Genomic DNA, 17445 nt, shown 5'->3' on the forward strand with positions numbered 1-17445 from the left:
AACAAAATTGAAGCAATCTCGCTCCATAGTAAACCAATAATACCCTGCACGCAGAATCTTCTTCGCCAAAGCATATCCATTCATGTGAGGTCCGGATACCCCCGAATGCACTTCGCTCATGATCTGCTCCGCTTCAGCGGCATCTATGAATCTCAACAAATTTAAATCTGGGGTCCTCTTGTACAGAATTTTCCCATTTAGGAAGAAACCACTGGCAAGCTGCCTTATATTTCTTTTTTGATCTCCTTTGGCATGTTCTGGATATTCTCTTGTTTTCAGGAATCGTTTTATGTCATGATATCATGGTTCACCATCTGGTTCTGTCTCAATTGTATTGCAGTAACCGTGTTTATTCCGAACTTGGATTTCTAGTGGATCAATATGAGTGTTGCCTGGATAAGGGAGCATCGAGGCTAAAGTTGCCAAGGCATCGACTAGCTCGTTGTGAAACTTAGGAATGTACGTAAACTCAATAGATTTGAATCTTTTGTTCAAGTCTTGCACACATTGTCTGTATGGAATAAGCTTGATGTCTCGAGTCTTCCATTCGCCCTGGGCTTGCCAGATAAGCAAGTCAGAATCTCCCATAACCAATAGTTCATGCACATCAAGATCAATGGCCATTTTCAGACCCATGATACAAGCTTCGTATTCAGCCATATTATTGGTACAGAAGAACCGATGTCGGGCCATTAGAGGGTAATGATGTCCAATAGGTGAGATAAGGATTGCCCCGATACCAACTCCTTTGATATTGACAGCCCCATCAAAATACATTTTCCATACAGGGTTATCGTTTTGAACTGCTTCCTCTATTGAGTTGACCTCTTCATCTGGGAAGTATGTGCTAAGTGGAATGTACTCATCATCAACTGGATTCTCTACCAAATGATCTGCCAAAGTCTGTGCTTTCATCATGGTGCGAGTGACATAGACAATGTCGAACTCTGTGAGCAGGATTTGCCATTTTACGAGCCTTCCAGTGGGCATTGGCTTTAGAAAGATGTACTTCAAAGGATCCATTCTGGATATGAGGTAAGTATTGTAGGCCAAAAGATAATGTCTCACCTTCTGAGCGATCCAAGTCAAGGTACAACATGTCCTTTCTAAAAGGGTGTACTTAGACTCATAATTGGTGAACTTCTTGCACAAATAATAGATTGCCTGTTCCTTTTTTCCTGCTACATCATGTTGCCCCAGAACGCATCCAAAGGAATTATCCATCAGTGATAGATATAAAAACGAAGGCCTACCAGGTTCAGGTCAGACCAGTATTAGGGTTTTTGACAGATAATCTTTGATCCTGTCAAAAGCTTTTTGGAAATTGTCTGTCCACCTGATAGCGGCATCCTTTTTAGCAACTTAAAGATGCGCTCGCACGTGGTTGTGAGTTGCGCAATGAACCTACTGATATAGTTCAACCTCCCGAAAAAATTCATAACTTCCTTTTTGTTCTTCGGGGGTGGCAAATATCGAATAGACTTTATCTTGGATAGATCCAATTTGATTCCTCTTCGGCTAACTAGAAACCGAGGAGATTCCCAGATGGAACCTCAAATGCAAACTTGGCTGGATTAAGCTTAAGGTCATACCTTCAAAGCCGTTCAAAGAACTTTTTCAAATCGAACACGTGATCAGCTTGTGTCTTTGATTTAATGATGACATCATCGATATATACTTCAATCTCTTAGTGCATCATGTAGTGAAAAATGGTGGTCATGGCCCTTATTTAAGTTGCCCCTGAATTCTTTAAACCGAATGGCATGACCCTGTAACAATAAGTATCCCATGGAGTGGTGAAAGCGGTCTTTTCTACACCATCCTCATCCATTAGAATTTTGTGGTACCCAGCATAGCAATCCACGAACAATTGTATCTCATGCTTTGCGTAATTATATACAAGAATGTGGATATTTGGTAAAGGAAAATTATCCTTTGGACTTGCTTTATTCAGGTCCCTATAGTCAACACAAACTCTGGTTTTTCGTCCTTCTTTGGCACATGCACAACATTTGCCACCCAGGTGGTGTATCGGACAGCTCTGACCACATTGGTACTCAGTTGCTTCATTATTTCCTCTTTGATTTTGTCACTCATGTCTATTTTAAATTTTCGTTGCTTTTGTTGGACTAGTGGAAAACCAAGATACGTAGGAAGCTTATGAACCACTAGATTAACACTTAAACCCGGCGTATCATCATAAGACCAAGCAAACACATCTTTGTATTCAAATAAAAGTTGAATCAAGGCATCTTTGGTTTTTTGTTCAGTGTGAATTCTTATCTTCATTTCTCTAACTTCTTCATGACTTCCGATATTAATTGGCTCAGTTTCATTGAGGTTGGGCTTAGGCTTGGTTTCAAATTGTTCAAACTCTTTTTTTATTTTCTCGACAACCTCATCTTCATCATATTCAACCTCTTGATGCATTATTTCGATATTAGACAACTTTTTAAGAACTGGGCGTGAATTCCTCATGCATGTCATGTTATTAAAGCCGGCATTAACAAAACTGAAATGGAAATAAAATACAGGAATTAGGAAAAGGAAAAGATAGAAAACTTAATAGGAAACTGAACTGCCTTTCATTGAATTCGAAAGGATAGAAGGGTTAACATCAAAACAAAACAATCATACTGAGATGTTTTGATTACAACCTTGAAAGTAACAAAATACAAAAAAAACTACAAAAGCAAACTACCAAGACTCCTTCCTTATGAGGAGAGGAGTTGCTTCCAGTTGTTGAGCATGGTGTCTGGGCCAATTAGTTGCAGCACGACTAGTGCCTTCACCAGCCTGGATCATATTCACTTCAGAAAACATTTGGCTAAGGCCATGACAAATTTATCTATGTTTGTATGTGCCGAGGAATTTTGACCCTCTTGGAGTCGTGGCTTGACAAAAGTGTAGAAAATATGATGGATAGGTTGTTGCAAGACCCATCCATGCTTTTTGCAGTGCTTGGCTTTGTTCTCGTCGGCTTGTGTTGGTCTGAAGCCTAGGCCAAAAGTACCCTGATTACTAAACGGAGAAATAGGCTCCAAAATTCCTTGCAATGATACCCCCAAGCCTTTTCCCGGCTCTTAACCTTGTCTCAACATAACTGCAGCCACCATTATAGATGTGGCGGAAAGACGAGGATGTAGAATAGGCTTTCCTTCCTCAACATGGTCCACAACAACCACTTCAAAATCCTGATAGACAATGGACTCACACCCTTCCTTGGCCTCAATATAGGGGATTACCAGGTCTTTATAAATGGAAGACTCATCTTCCCCATGAACAATAATTTCTTGCCTATCATGTTTGGATTTGAGCATCTGATGCAAGGTGGATGGCACAGCTCGGGCCGTATGGATCCATGGCCTTCCAAGAGGAAAGTTATAAGAAATATCCATGTCCACTACTTGGAAGACAATCTCAAAGTCAACCAGCCCAATCGTCATGGTGGGGTTGATCTCCCCGATGGTATCTCTCGCTGAGCCATCAAAAGCCCGGATGCGAACATTGCTGGGTCGGATTCTGTATGTATTGATCTTCATGCTTTGCAAGGTAGAGAGAGGGCATACATCTACACTTGATCCTCCATCAACCATGACTCACTTTACATAATTCCCCTCACATTTGACCATCAAGTGCAAAGCCCTATTGTGCCGACTCCCTCCTCGAGAAGTCCATCATCAGTAAAGGAGATTATGTTCTCCTCAAAAAATCTGTTGGCTATCTTCTCTAACTGATTCAGTGTGGTCTCCTCTAAGATATGTGCCTCGTTCAGGACCTTGATTAGTACACGAGCATGCTCTTTGGAATGTATGAGCAGAGATAGTAGAGAGATTTTGGTTGGAGTCTTTCTTAGCTGGTCAATGATTGAGTAATCCTGAACTTTCATCTTTTTCAAAAACTCTTCCACCTCTGCTTCAGTGACTGGTTTCTTTAATGGCAATTGGCCTTCTCTGATTTGCTTGGCCTTCTTAAACTCTTATGGAGAGTAACACCTCCCCAATAGAGTCAAACCTCCAGTTTCCTTGCCTTTGTAGGTCATCACAGTTTTGTTGTAGTTCTAAGGAATGGTTTTCGTGTTTGTCACAGGGGGTTGCACGACAAGTTTGATTATGATCGACTCGGTTATGCCATTCGTACCACTCTAAATCTGCTTTGTATTTAGGTGGCCTCCAAGGACATATAACCTTCGGCTTGGAACATTGGAGCGAACTTCCAATATTGAGATTTTTGGAACAAATAAAGTTTCCTTCTTTGAGTTCTGGGCGCCTTTCACAATCAATGGCACATCTCGGCTAGGACTTACTTCCAGACCTATTTCTTATTGAATTGCACCCACTGTCATTTTTGCTCGATTGACCGACTTGTATTCTTGATCTCGACTAATCATTCCCACAAAATGAACATCATTGTGCGCTGGCAACAGGTTGTTTGTCCCATTAGGAGTGTCCTCTCCATTTGTCACTACAATCAATTTTTTTAGAAATAAGCCTCTCTATGGCTCTTTTCAGAATCTAACAGTCATTAGTACTATGCCCTGGAGCACCTGAATGATATTCACATCTAGCATTTGCTTGAAATCCATGTGAATCAGGATGCATATGGTGGGGAGCGATGGGTCCAATCACACCAATTTGCTTCAGCTTCTGGAATAGACTAGAGTATGATTCGGCCAATGGAGTGAATTTTTTTGCCGGCCTCTACTCTCGACCATAATCCTGCCTGGGACGAGCATTGTAGGGTGCTCAAAAATTTTGCTGCTGAGGTCGGGGGGCCCTTGGAGCTGGTGCCCGTACCTGCTGATTGGGAGGCCGAGCATATGATTGAGCATTGAACACCGTATATTATGGTGGGCCCACAGAGTATTGAGGAATTGGCGAGGGATAATAGTGTTGAGGGTAGCTGGATTTCCCCTACTGAACTTGCACATAAGGGTGTGATGCCCCTCTTTGAACTTCCCTAGATTCCGAAGCCATCATGGACCCTTCATCTTTCTTTTTTCTATTTGCAAAACCTCTCGATCCATTTTGGATAGCTTGGGTGGTGGCTTTGAGAGCAGCTTGACTTACAATTCTGCTAGCCTTGAGGCCATTTTCGACCATCTCCCATATTTTGATTGCTTGTGCAAAAGGTCTACCCATCAAGGACATCATGTTATGAAAGTAATCAGGCTCTTGAGCCTCCAGAAAAATAGTGATCAACTCGTGGATATACATGGGTGGCTTAACTCTAGCCTCTTGCTCCCTCCACTTGATGGCATACTCCTTAAAACTTTCGGTTGACTTTTTCTTCATATTGAACAAGGAATTACGATTCAGCACAATATCAATGTTGTATTGAAATTGTTTGATGAAGGCCTGGGCCATGTCATCCCAAACATGCCAGTGAGAGATATCTTGGTCAATGAACCATTCGGAAGCTACCCCATAAGGCTTTCCCCAAAGTAAGCCATCAAAAACTCTTCCTTTCCTCCTACACCCCTCAGCTGGTTACAGTACCTTTTCAAGTGGGCGATCGGGTCGCCGTGTCCATCATATTTCTCAAATTTGGGGTCTTGAACCCTCGTGGCAAATGGATGTGAGGGAACATGCATAGATCACTGAATGAAACACTTTTGTGACCACCTAATCAATGTATGTTCTTTATATTCTGTTCAAGACTTTTCATTTTCCTGGCCATCTCATTTGGCTCAACCGTTGTGGAAGGCTTTTCATTTTCCACTGGTGACTCGTACTGAGGAGTCTGATTGTATAGAGACGAGACCCTGAAAGCCATATTTCGAGAGTAATATTGGCCATCATAAGCATGAGATGGTGGATCATTGTTAGCATGAGATGGTGGCTCATTGTTTGGCCTTGTCACAGGAGGTGGTGGCGGGATTGTATATACCGGTGCGCCAGACACGACGAGAGGGGTGTTCTTGACCGAGGCGACTGGGGGTCACATCTTAGAGGTACTGGGGGCCGCATGGAGGCTATAGTTTGGCACATACCCTTGTGGTAGAATGTGATCGCTCGTTGCACGGAGCGGTGGTTGAGTAGCCTGGGGTATGGTGGAAATTCCTTCTGAAGGACCTTGGGTGGAGGTCGACCGGAAACCCAAGCTTGATATACATTTGAGAGTTGCTGTCTCAATTTTCTTATCTCCTCTGACTCTTGCTCAACTGACTAACCCTGCGGATTGTCACTGACCAACTCGATTTCATCACCGTTATCCATTACCACCGCTCCCTTAGATCTTGTGAAGTAATGACGTGTTGCCAGTTTCACCACAAACCAACCACCTTAAGCTTACTAGATAAGAGGCAACAAATGTGTTAGGGTTAAGCATTTTACATATAGGAATCACACATAGATATGCTATGCTCCTAAAATATCACCATCTCTAACATGCTTTTGGAAGGCTTCATGTTTCATTCTGGCTTATCAGCTTGTTGCTTATTGACACTATTATTTCCTCCTTTTTTTCGTTTTCTTTCCTTTCACACGCCTTGTTTTGATCCCTCACTTTAGAGTCATTAAAAAAATATTTGATCGAACCTTTTGTGGGTTGCCTACATATCATGTCGCCGCATGAATCGGATCATTATGTAGTTCATGACCATTTTTTATTTACAAAACAAACATCATTTTGGTTCATTTTCTAATTTTTCTAAATAAAATCTTTTTCATTGATTTTCAATATATATATATATATAAATATATATATATTGATACAAGACTCAAAAAACAAGAATTACATAAAGATAAATATTTAAACAAGACCAGATTTGACTCAAACAGACTTTTTTAAAAATAAAAGGCAAAATAACAAAAGGCTCTTAAAAACTCAAAGATAACAAAAGAATAATCAAAAGGACTGCTAACTAAAGAAGACTTTGAACTCTACAATAGAATCCACCGACATCACTGTAATCAAGGCTCTTGTTCCTGCGGATGATCCCCAACATTGTGGTATATCCTCTCCAAGTCTATAGATATATGATGAGCAACGTTCAATGATACTTCTACAAACCACTCAGGCGTCATTCCCTAGCAACTCCTGCATGCTCTTGAGGTATATGTGATACCTCGAGGATCTTTCCCTTAATGTATTCTGGAGCCAAATGCAACTCTTGGTTTTACTGACCACGAGTCTCAGCTAGATCCAGCGCATCACCCTCGTGGTCCAAGGCCATATTTTTATGGCACTGATTTTCTAGTAACTCCCCCTCAAACCGATTGATCATAGTTTGGTAGTGATGTCTTTCTACTTCAAACTCCGCGATCTGGATCTCCTTGCTTGACTCAGCTCCCCCTATCTTCTCCCTCAGACCTTGGATTAATAGAGAAAAACCTCTACGCTCATGATCATGGACCACCTTGAACCGGCTTCTCTTTCTTCTTGTTGTTGAGCGGCAGTGATCACTTTTTTTGCCTCATTTGAGCTTTGAGTGCTCGCCTCTCTTATGCCCACTGTAGCCTTTTCCCTCTCAAAATCAACCTATTGTTTGTCCATGGCTGTCTCTAGAATGCCCTTATCTTCTTGCAAAATATCAATACGAGATTGGAACTATTGTGCCACCTCCCTTCTGGTTTGTCTAACTCTAGCCTCGATCTCCTTCTTCCAACCAACTGCATGCCGTATGGATATTTCTAGCCTTTGCTCGGGGATAGCCTGGTTATGAAACCACTTAAGGAATGTGAGGCTTACCTTGCACTGCTCACGATCAGCTACCATCTCGTCCAAATCAGAAAATCGACCACTAAACCAAACCTTTTGTGCATATGACTCCCTTGGAGGTTCCACTCCCTTGAATTCCCATAGAACGGACACATGTCCTCAATCGGGGGACTCTTTTGCTCTCTTCCTAGCTGGCGCGTGGCGCATATGGTTGGAAAACTCTGAAACCCATGAGTATGAAGAACAGGCGATACGTCAACATATGCATGACCCTAGCAAAAGGGAATCAATAATAGTTCCAAGTCATTCTATCAGCACTTAATGAACCAAGTAATGTCCGTTAGGCCCTCACCCCCTCTGGAAGATTACAACTTGCAACTTTGTCTGGATGACATATAATGTAATTCAGCCAATTATCATTGAAATTTACTACTATTGGATGATGATAAAGGTGCTCTATATACCATATATGCAGCAAGATATTGCATCTCTCGAAGTATTCTTCACCTTCTTGGCAACGAGTCAAAGCTCGAAAGATATCTCCCAAAATCATGGGAAGAATGGCATGATCCTCGCTACTTTGCAAATACAAGACTACCACAACCAATTGAATTCTGATGCAACCACCACACTCTGGAAAGACCATGATCCCTAGAAATGATATCATGAACACGAAGATTCTTAACGCCCTCCAAGCGTCGTAACTCAATTGGTTGACGAATTCTATGCCTAAGAAGTTTTCAAACCCTTTCTTGTCCCTAAACCTGTCATAAAGATATTCCAACAGAACCCAACCTTCGTATAAGAAAACCATTGGAATTCGACGGAGGCATACTTCTTTAAAAAGTTGTGCACACCAACTTTTCTCGGAGCAACAGGCTTTTTCCACGAAAGTCTCTCCCCAATTCGGTGAACCCACCTAATTCTTCCAATGTAGGCATCATTTCACAATCTTTGAACCTGAAGAAATTGTTGACGGGGACCCAAAAACCAAGTAGAGCCTTGATTAAATCTCTGTTAGGCTTAATTCCCATGATGTTTGTGAGGAACTTGAGGTGCTTAAATACTTGATTATGTTCCTATGTAGCAAAACTAGCCCACCAATTACAGATATTACTTGGGGTCTTATCTCTTATCAAGAACATATGAGGTATCTCGTCCCTTATCCTTTTCTGACTACTTCTTTGTGGAGAACTCATGGTGAACTTAAGAATAAGATAAAAAGAGTCAGGATTTACCTAAACTATATGCAAATTCTGATAATTCCCTCTTTTTTTGCCAATTTAGGACTCGATCTATTTTTTTTACTTTATTATTATTATAATATATATTTTTTGAAATTACCGGACACAAAAGTTGAGATGATAAAAGCAGAAAAATGGCTATTATTACAAAGGCAGCCATTTGATACTTGCAAAGAAGGCATAAAAGATGTCTCGGCAAAAATAGCTAAACATAGGAACAAAATGATAAAAAAAATAGACAAAATAATAAATAAATAAAAAAATTATTTTTTACAAAAATGACCCTTCGCTACTCCCGAGAGGGGTTCAAAGGTTGTATTAGCAAATATAACCAGACAAAACTAGTTAAAATTGGCTGCTTTTGTGAAAACAACCCTTCGGTACTTTCGGAAAGGTTTAAAGCTACCTCGACAAAAAATGGCCAGACATAAGGGCAAAATGGTAAAAGGTAAATAAATATGATAAAGTAGCTATTTTTACAAAAACGACTCTTTGGTACTTCCCAAGAAGATTTTAAGGCTGTCTTGGCAAAACAGCCGGAGCAGGAGGACAAAACAGTAAAAAGGTGACCAAAATAGCATTTTTTCGAAAATTTTATGCACATGCGAAATTTTATGCTCCCTTTTTTGAAAAATGTGGGCTGAACCCGATGGAGGTTGCCTACGTATCTCACATCCGATGAGAATCAAACCCGTGTTGTTCGATAAAATCGAATATTTTTCATTTTTGATTTTTTATTAAAATTAATCTTTACACTTCACGGCAGACTACTGCAATTTTTTTTTTAAAAAGATTTATTTGTTTTAAACTAGGAGAATGATTCTTCTTTTTTTCATTTTTAATAATTACACTAATTTTAAAGCTGGTCGACAATGCAAGTAAGCCTTCCAAATGATGTATCAAGTAGCACATAGGTGAACATGATGGTCTCAAAGAGGATACCTGTATTATACGGACACGACCCCTGTGCCGAGTTTTGCTAAGTCAAATGCACGTGATGTACATAAAAGCAAACCTACTAGGAATATCCGACATGAGGTTTGTTCTTCTAGGTTTAAATCCTGGTGGAGAAGGTATCTAGACTGGTTTACTCGAGCGAACAACTCGAGCCGAGGAGGGTCAATGTACTAGTAGCATTGCTTTCCTACTTAACTGATGGTGCTCCCTGCCTAAAACATGTGTAACTAAAATCCTTCACCTGGTGACAAGCACCTCGGCTATCTTAAAGAAAGTGGGCTATGTCAAGCAAATGCCCAATTTTTAATGTCAAGAAGACTAAGAGAGGGTGCGTGAGAAGACAGTTTATATGTACAGTTCAACAATATCAAAACGGTAAAAAGTGAACATGTAGCATATTAGGCACAAATAAATCACATTATATACAAAATTAATAAAGCCAAATAAAACTCAACATGTACAAGCTCGAAATCTTGTTATTCCCCAGCAGAGTCGCCAGAGCTGTCACACCCCTTTCTACCCCCAAAAGATATGTGTATGGATTTGTGGGTTAAAGAGTTTTTCCAATTAAAGTGACAATTTTGAAATAAGGATTATTATGTTTACAGAGTCGCCACATGGAATTGATTTTTGGGTGTTCCAAGTCACCTTTTATTTGAATCCCTATTCAAAGGAAGATTTAACTCTTTTATATCGGTCTGCTAAAATAAAGTTCGGATAAGGAATTCTGGTGACCGGGGAGAAGGTGTAAGACATTCCTCGAGTCCCGTGGTTCTAGCACGGTCGCTTTATCGACTTAAAACTTGGCTTGAATTAATTTTGGACAAACCGTGATTTATATGATTTTTATGTTTTACCTATCCGCTTCTATTTCTTAAATTTTAGAATTATAAAAAAAGGATTTGGATAAATTACGTCTTCATAACCACGCTAAGCAAGCGAATGCGTGACCGAATAACAAAATAATTAGCTTATTATAATTGCACGTCGCAAGCGAATCCACAATCACGACAATCAACTATTTGTAGTACCTTTGAGAAATTACTATATTTGAGAAAATTGATTCTTGAAGATTATTAGAAAAAGTTAACTATCGCGCCACGCAAGCAAATCCACAATTTTAACAAAGGATTAACTAAATTAAAAATTAACTGAAACTAACGGGTATGGTATAAGATTACTGAATTAACTTATTACATGTTAAAAATCACACTACGCAAGCGATTCCGTGAGTTAAAGAGCGCCTACTAATTTCCTAGCGTTTAAATTAATTAATTAAGAAAGAGAGTAAATTATTTAATTAATTATTCAAGAGGAGAGAATATACTACTATTGAATTTTATTTAACTAACCTATAGCTTGAACTTGTCAGGCTTATGCTTATTGGAGTTGCATGACATTACACCACTTATTTGTTTGTAAACAAAAAGGGTTGGTTTATTGAATAAGAAAAGAACTCATCTTATGGATACTTGATATCAATGAGCCAAATCAGTAAGTTATATATATACTTGAAGCCTATTAGTAGTTACACCCCATATCTCTTTTTAAGTCCCACAAAACAAACTTTATTTCAACCTAATTACCATGAAACTGACCAAATTTGATGATAATAACAATTCACCTCAATAAATGATGTAACCGAAACATGATAAAAGCTCATTGAATTCTAACGCTAATAAACGAAATAAAGATTCAAGCAAAATTCAACAAGGATATTTTTATAAACTAAAGAAATTAGATTCACATCTACAACATGCTCACCTAAAGTAGATTAAGGACTTTTAAGTACAATAAGGTGAGAAATAGACTTTCAAATACTAGATAACAATAAGTATAGAGTTATCTTCTAAAAGCAATAACTACTGCAGATTTACATGTTTTTATACATAGGTACAACATTTATTCTTAAGCAAAGATCAAGTACAACATGCTTCAGCCATCCGAACAAGTTCGAATCTTCTTATTACTATCAAAAATCTGCAATACAAAGACGTAGGAATTACCTGGTTCATAGAATAAAAATACAACAATGAGATGAGCAGAAACATCAGCAAAATAGCAGAAAAACAGCAATGAAAATGAGCAAAAACAGCAGCAAATTCGTATCCAAACAGCCCTAAAACCTTAGAGAAGAAGCCCAAAATCAACTCTAAAAGACTTTTTCTTTTTTGAAGAATTTTCACTCTAAGAAACACTCATAAATCTCACAATTTCAGCTTACTTTCTTTAAGTTAAGCTGCTGATTTTTACTCCTAAAATTGTATTTTTTAGTGTGTAAAATTGTCTAGCAGATGTGTGTTCCAACAACTCTCAAGGTATGTGTAAGTGTAAGATAGAGCCCCCCCCTAAGTGTGAAAGAATGACCTCTTTAAGTAGGAAAACAAAGTCTTTTTGGACCGATTTTGTTTCATAAAAAATCTGTCCAAAAGGACCAACTTTTGTATGCCAAAACAGTCCACTTTTCACCAAAAATCTGACACAAAGCAAGGTAGTTGTATTTTTCAGCATGCTTAAACAGTAAAAGCAAACTAACATGTACTTATTTCATGATTACCACATTCTAACTTTCAGCTTTACACCAAAACAGTACCACCCTATTTGATTCAAACTAAACCAAGTAAACAAAGAACCTAATCATTCACCAATTGAACTGCTAAAGCAAACACACTTAGATTGAACTAGAATGAGGATTCAAATGAACTAGATCAAATTGGTTCAACCTACGCAAGTTACGATAAAGCGACTAATACTACAATCTATTATATGAAGCAGAAGTTAAACAAAATTATTGAATCATCGACGAAAGATAACATCGACGAAATGACTTGCTAGATGAACACTGATTCGATAACACTAAAGATTAGTTTGGTCAATAACAATCTGATAAAAAACTATGCTAGATAGTGATAACCAATAAAATAAACCTAAACCCTAAATAACAAACAACAAACCCATATAGAAAATATTAAAAAAAATCAGAAATTATCCTACTACTATTAAAAGATCAGAAATTAATTAAAGTGATGACGCTTATACCCATCAAACGTGCTTGAACTGTTCGAGCCACGAGAAGACGCCGAAGATATGAAGTTGTAGTTTCCCAACCCTAAAACACTCATTTCACTCCGGCTAATGCTAAAACAAAGGGATTCCAACATTATGCCGGAAGGAAAAGAGGATTCTCGGGTCGAAAGAAATGAAGATGGAGAAGCAGTGGTGGCAGGCGGCAGGTAATGGGGTGGTTAACGGTGGCTGGCCAAAGTTTGCCGTTTTTTGGAGGGGTTTGGAAGGTTTTGGGGTGGGGAATGGAGAAGAGGAGGGTGAGAGGAGGCCGGTGGTGTAAAAGTTTTGGAGTTTGGGGTGGTGAGCGGCGGCTAGAGTTTCAATTAAGCTTAGATTTACAGAGATTGAGAGGGGTAATGGGGATTTGGGGTTTGGATTCATGGAGAGGAGGTTGAGCGGAAGAAATGGTGAAATTTTGGGGTGGTTTGGAGGTGGTCCGCAGGCGGTAGAGATTTCCAGCCGACGGAGATGGGCGCGACCGATGGAGGTGGCAGAGAGGAGAAAGAGAAGAGAGAAGAAGAAGAAGAAAGGGGGAGAGTAATAAGAGAAATGGGGCAATTGCTTTGGGATTTTAGGCTTTATATACCTAAGGCAGAGAGTGAATGAGAACCGTTGGATCAAGATGGAATGGATGGGTAGGATTTGATCTTAGTAAACTAACAAAACAACATAGTTTTGAAGTCATCCAGGCCAAAGCATATGGACCAAGTCTTGGGCTGTTGGGCCACCAGTTTTGGTCCAATATTTAGGCCAATTTTGGTTTTAAAAATGATTAAACCCAATCCCTAACCCTCATATCAAATTATTTAACATAATCTAATTTAAAAGCCTAAAAATACATACATAAGAATTCTAAAATTTATAATGTAAAGAAAAGGTCAAGAGCAAAAATTAGGCATTTACACTAATCGCTAACTTGATTGACGCTAACTCATAGGTTTCCATCAACATCAACCTGCCAATTGATTATGACCATAGATCCAAACGAGCATGTAAGCTCCTATACATGTGCAATAAAAGTCAATGACCTAGAAGACGACAATATCGAGTCGGTGTTGTTGATGAAATTTAGGGAAACCTTGTCCAAAGGAGCGATGATATTGTACCATAACTTGTCTCCACATTTCATTGATTCCTTTGCTATGCTTGCAGATGCCTTTGTTAAGGCCTATGCTGGAACCAACAAGGTCGAGACAAAGAAATCGAACCTCTTCAAAGTCAAGTAGAAAGACAAAGAGATGCTTAGGAAGTTCATGTCAAGATTCCAGATGGAGCGAATGGATCTGCCCCCAGTCTCAAATGATTGAGTCATTCAGGCATTCACTTAAGGGCTCAACCCTCGAAGTTTTATTTATTCTCAACAATTGAAGCATAAGTTGGTAGAGTACCCGGAAGTTACTTGGGCCGATGTCCATAACAGGTATCAATCGAATATTAGAGTCGAGGACGACAGCTAGGGGTCTCCCCTGTTCTATTTAACCTAATAGAGAAAGCGACAGGTCTAAAAGAATTATGGACCAGAAGGTAAGGTTGGTCAGAGATCGGTATCAGCCAACAACTCAAATAGACGGGGAAACGGGACCGGTCGTCGCCCAACCAGGAACGACAAGAGAAGTGAACAAGGACCTATCAACTGGGTTCTAATGGAAAAACGGTTTTGATAGATCACTTGGGGGCAGGGAAGCCCCGAGATCATCGTAATATAACTTTAACATGGACGTTGCAAGTATAGTGTCGGCCATTGGCCGCATCAAGGAGACCAAATGGCTTAGGCCACTTCAGTTTTATCATACACAGAGGGATCACAACTTAGTGTGTAAATACCATGGTACTCATGGTCACATGACCAAAGATTGTCAACAGCTAAGGGAGGAAGTGGCTCGACTACTCAACAACTAGCACCTTCGGGAATTCCTAAGTGAGCCAGCCAAAAATCATTTCAAAAATAGGGATGCCAACAAAAAATTGTGAAAGAGGAGCCTCAATACATGATCAAGATGATCAATGGGGGAGTGGATGTCCCACAAGGGCCAATGATAAAATATACCAAAATTTCTATCATAAGGGAAAAATGCACCCGGGATTACGTCCTGGAGGGGTCCATCTTGTCACGACCCAAACCGATGGGCCGCGACGGATGCCTCAGTCCTACCTGTCAAACACCCCTAAGCATGCATCTATGATATGAACCTGAATAACATCTGCTGCATTACGAAATTAACATACGTGAAGGAAATCTACCATCAAGGCATAGGTACGTATACATGCAGAATACAGTAGGCGAGCCGGCAAGGCTACTATAGACAACTATACATCCAAAATTGAAAGCCGACAACGCCACATACAACCCAACTAGACCTACTGTCTACAGACCTCTAATAGAAACATAGTTATACAAAGATGGGATTGAGCCACGTCATACCTATATACAGTTATAAATACAAACGTATCATACCAAAATCAAAAGAAGCTCCGAATCAAATGGAGCATGCCAACTCTTGCTGATCAGGGATCCTAAGAAGGGGGACCGTCAGCTTGCTTACCTGCACATGCGGGCATAAAATATAGGCCCCCCTGAAATAGGGAATCAGTACGAAAAATGTACTGAGTATGTAAGGCATGAAAATTAGTACGAAAAACACATAGATGAAACATGGAATAAGGAAACACATCTTTAAATCTGAATAACTTTGTAAATTTTGAAATATTTATAATGTCATGCACGTGCGTATAAATATCGTGCCATGCATAGGTATGGGTGTAAATAATATCATCAAGCCACTGAGGGCATCCCATCATATCATCTCGGCCACTGTGGCACATCATCAACATATACCAGCTGATAAGGTGGTGCTGCGGATGTAAAGCCGTAACCTTTTCCCATATCCCATATACATATATCTACATATATACGCGTATATAACGCCATTTGGTCATGGGTCAATGCACATGTATAAATTAGTGAAATGCATGAAAAATACGTAATAATCTCAATATTCCTTCTGGATAAATTTTTTCAACTGTATATTATTCTGAGACCCACGAACAGAAGACAATAATATTTTTCATGGGGAATCAAGAATATAGACACCCCTACCATTTCTATGAATAGAGTAATTTATGGAAACTGTGTGTTTGCTCGTTTCTCCAGTATAATTTGGACCATGCCAAAAAAAGAAGAAAGGGCCTTAACATACCTGGAGTAGGGAAAACTCCGTATAATATTTCGTTGGAAAACCTTCATTGATTGAACGAAATTTGCCTCTGCTCTTTAAAGACTCATGGACCAAATTTGTTCTCTGATTCCTAAAATTTTTGGAATAAACTAAAAATTTTGGTTTCTTGAAATTGAGAGGAAAACTTTCTGGTTCCTTGAGAATTTGAAAGGAATCACGTTTATGTTCCTTGGAAGGTTGGAAAGAACAACATTGTTTTGGTTTCATTTTGATTCATTTTGAATCTTATCAGATACTTAGTTAGTCATCATCTTTCATTTATGCTTAGGTGAGTGACTTCTTAGTCACATTCTTGACATGTTGGATTCTTGCCACATGAATGGGGGATAATTATTAAGTTTTTATCTACTTATTAGTTAATTGGGTAATGTTCCGTTACCCGGTAATTAACTAATTACCCGCATAATTTAAAAATTGCCCCAAATTACTTAAAATTCAACTTATTTTTAATATACTTCATATATACTTTATATATTATACTATCATGGTCATATGGTACCTTGTATGGTACTAGTTCATAATTATTAGGTATTATCGCTCGACCTGTATTTTATTCCAAATTGGCCACTTTCAACGAAACTTGTTTTCTTTAATCCGTGTACCCCTTAGAAATATTCATCCTCGAATGTTCAACTCCCCGTGATCCATATAACTTTGGCAGGGTTGCCTTTGTAACAACACTACTACCAACTTTCCCTGTAGAAGCTTAATAATCCAACGCCACACCGGATCATAATTATGAATAACGACAACGGCCTCACATGACCAACGACAATAACCAACATAAGAATACGTACACGTACCATATGATTATGACGTCTCAGTCGGACTCTTCTCTGGAGGAGGAAATAAGTAGGGATATCTAGACTTCATGTTTTCCTCGGCCTCCCAAGTCATTTCTTCAACATTGTTGTTTCTCCAAAGTACTTTCACGGAGGCTGCCTCTTTATTCCGCAACTTGCGGATTTGTCGGTCTAAGATGGCAACCGGAACTTCCTCGTATGATAAGTCTTTTGTAATTTGTACGTCATTCGTGGGGACCACTCGGGTAGGATCACCAATGCACTTTCGTAACATAGATACGTGAAATACTGGATGGACAAACTCCAATTCCGAGGGCAATTCTAACTCATAGGCTACTTGGCCCATTCTCCGAATGATCCTATAAGGCCCAATATACCGTGGGCTAAGTTTTCCTTTCTCGCCAACCCCATCACACCCTTCATAGGTAACACCTTTAAAAATACCCAGTCATCAACCCCGAACTCTAAATTTTGACG

At 39.4% G+C, this 17445-nt stretch overlaps 1 protein-coding gene across 1 annotated transcript; it reads right to left on the reverse strand.

Annotated features, from left to right (window-relative positions):
- Nucleotides 1-300: 300 nt before the first annotated feature.
- LOC138887724 (uncharacterized) lies at nucleotides 301-1224 on the reverse strand. The gene has a single exon (XM_070169504.1). It carries the CDS (start codon nucleotides 1222-1224, stop codon nucleotides 301-303), a length of 924 nt encoding a protein of 307 aa, XP_070025605.1.
- Between the last annotated feature and the right edge of the window lie 16221 nt (nucleotides 1225-17445).

Source organism: Nicotiana sylvestris, chromosome 3 (assembly GCF_000393655.2).
Source record: "Nicotiana sylvestris chromosome 3, ASM39365v2, whole genome shotgun sequence".
Lineage (NCBI taxonomy): Eukaryota > Viridiplantae > Streptophyta > Magnoliopsida > Solanales > Solanaceae > Nicotiana > Nicotiana sylvestris.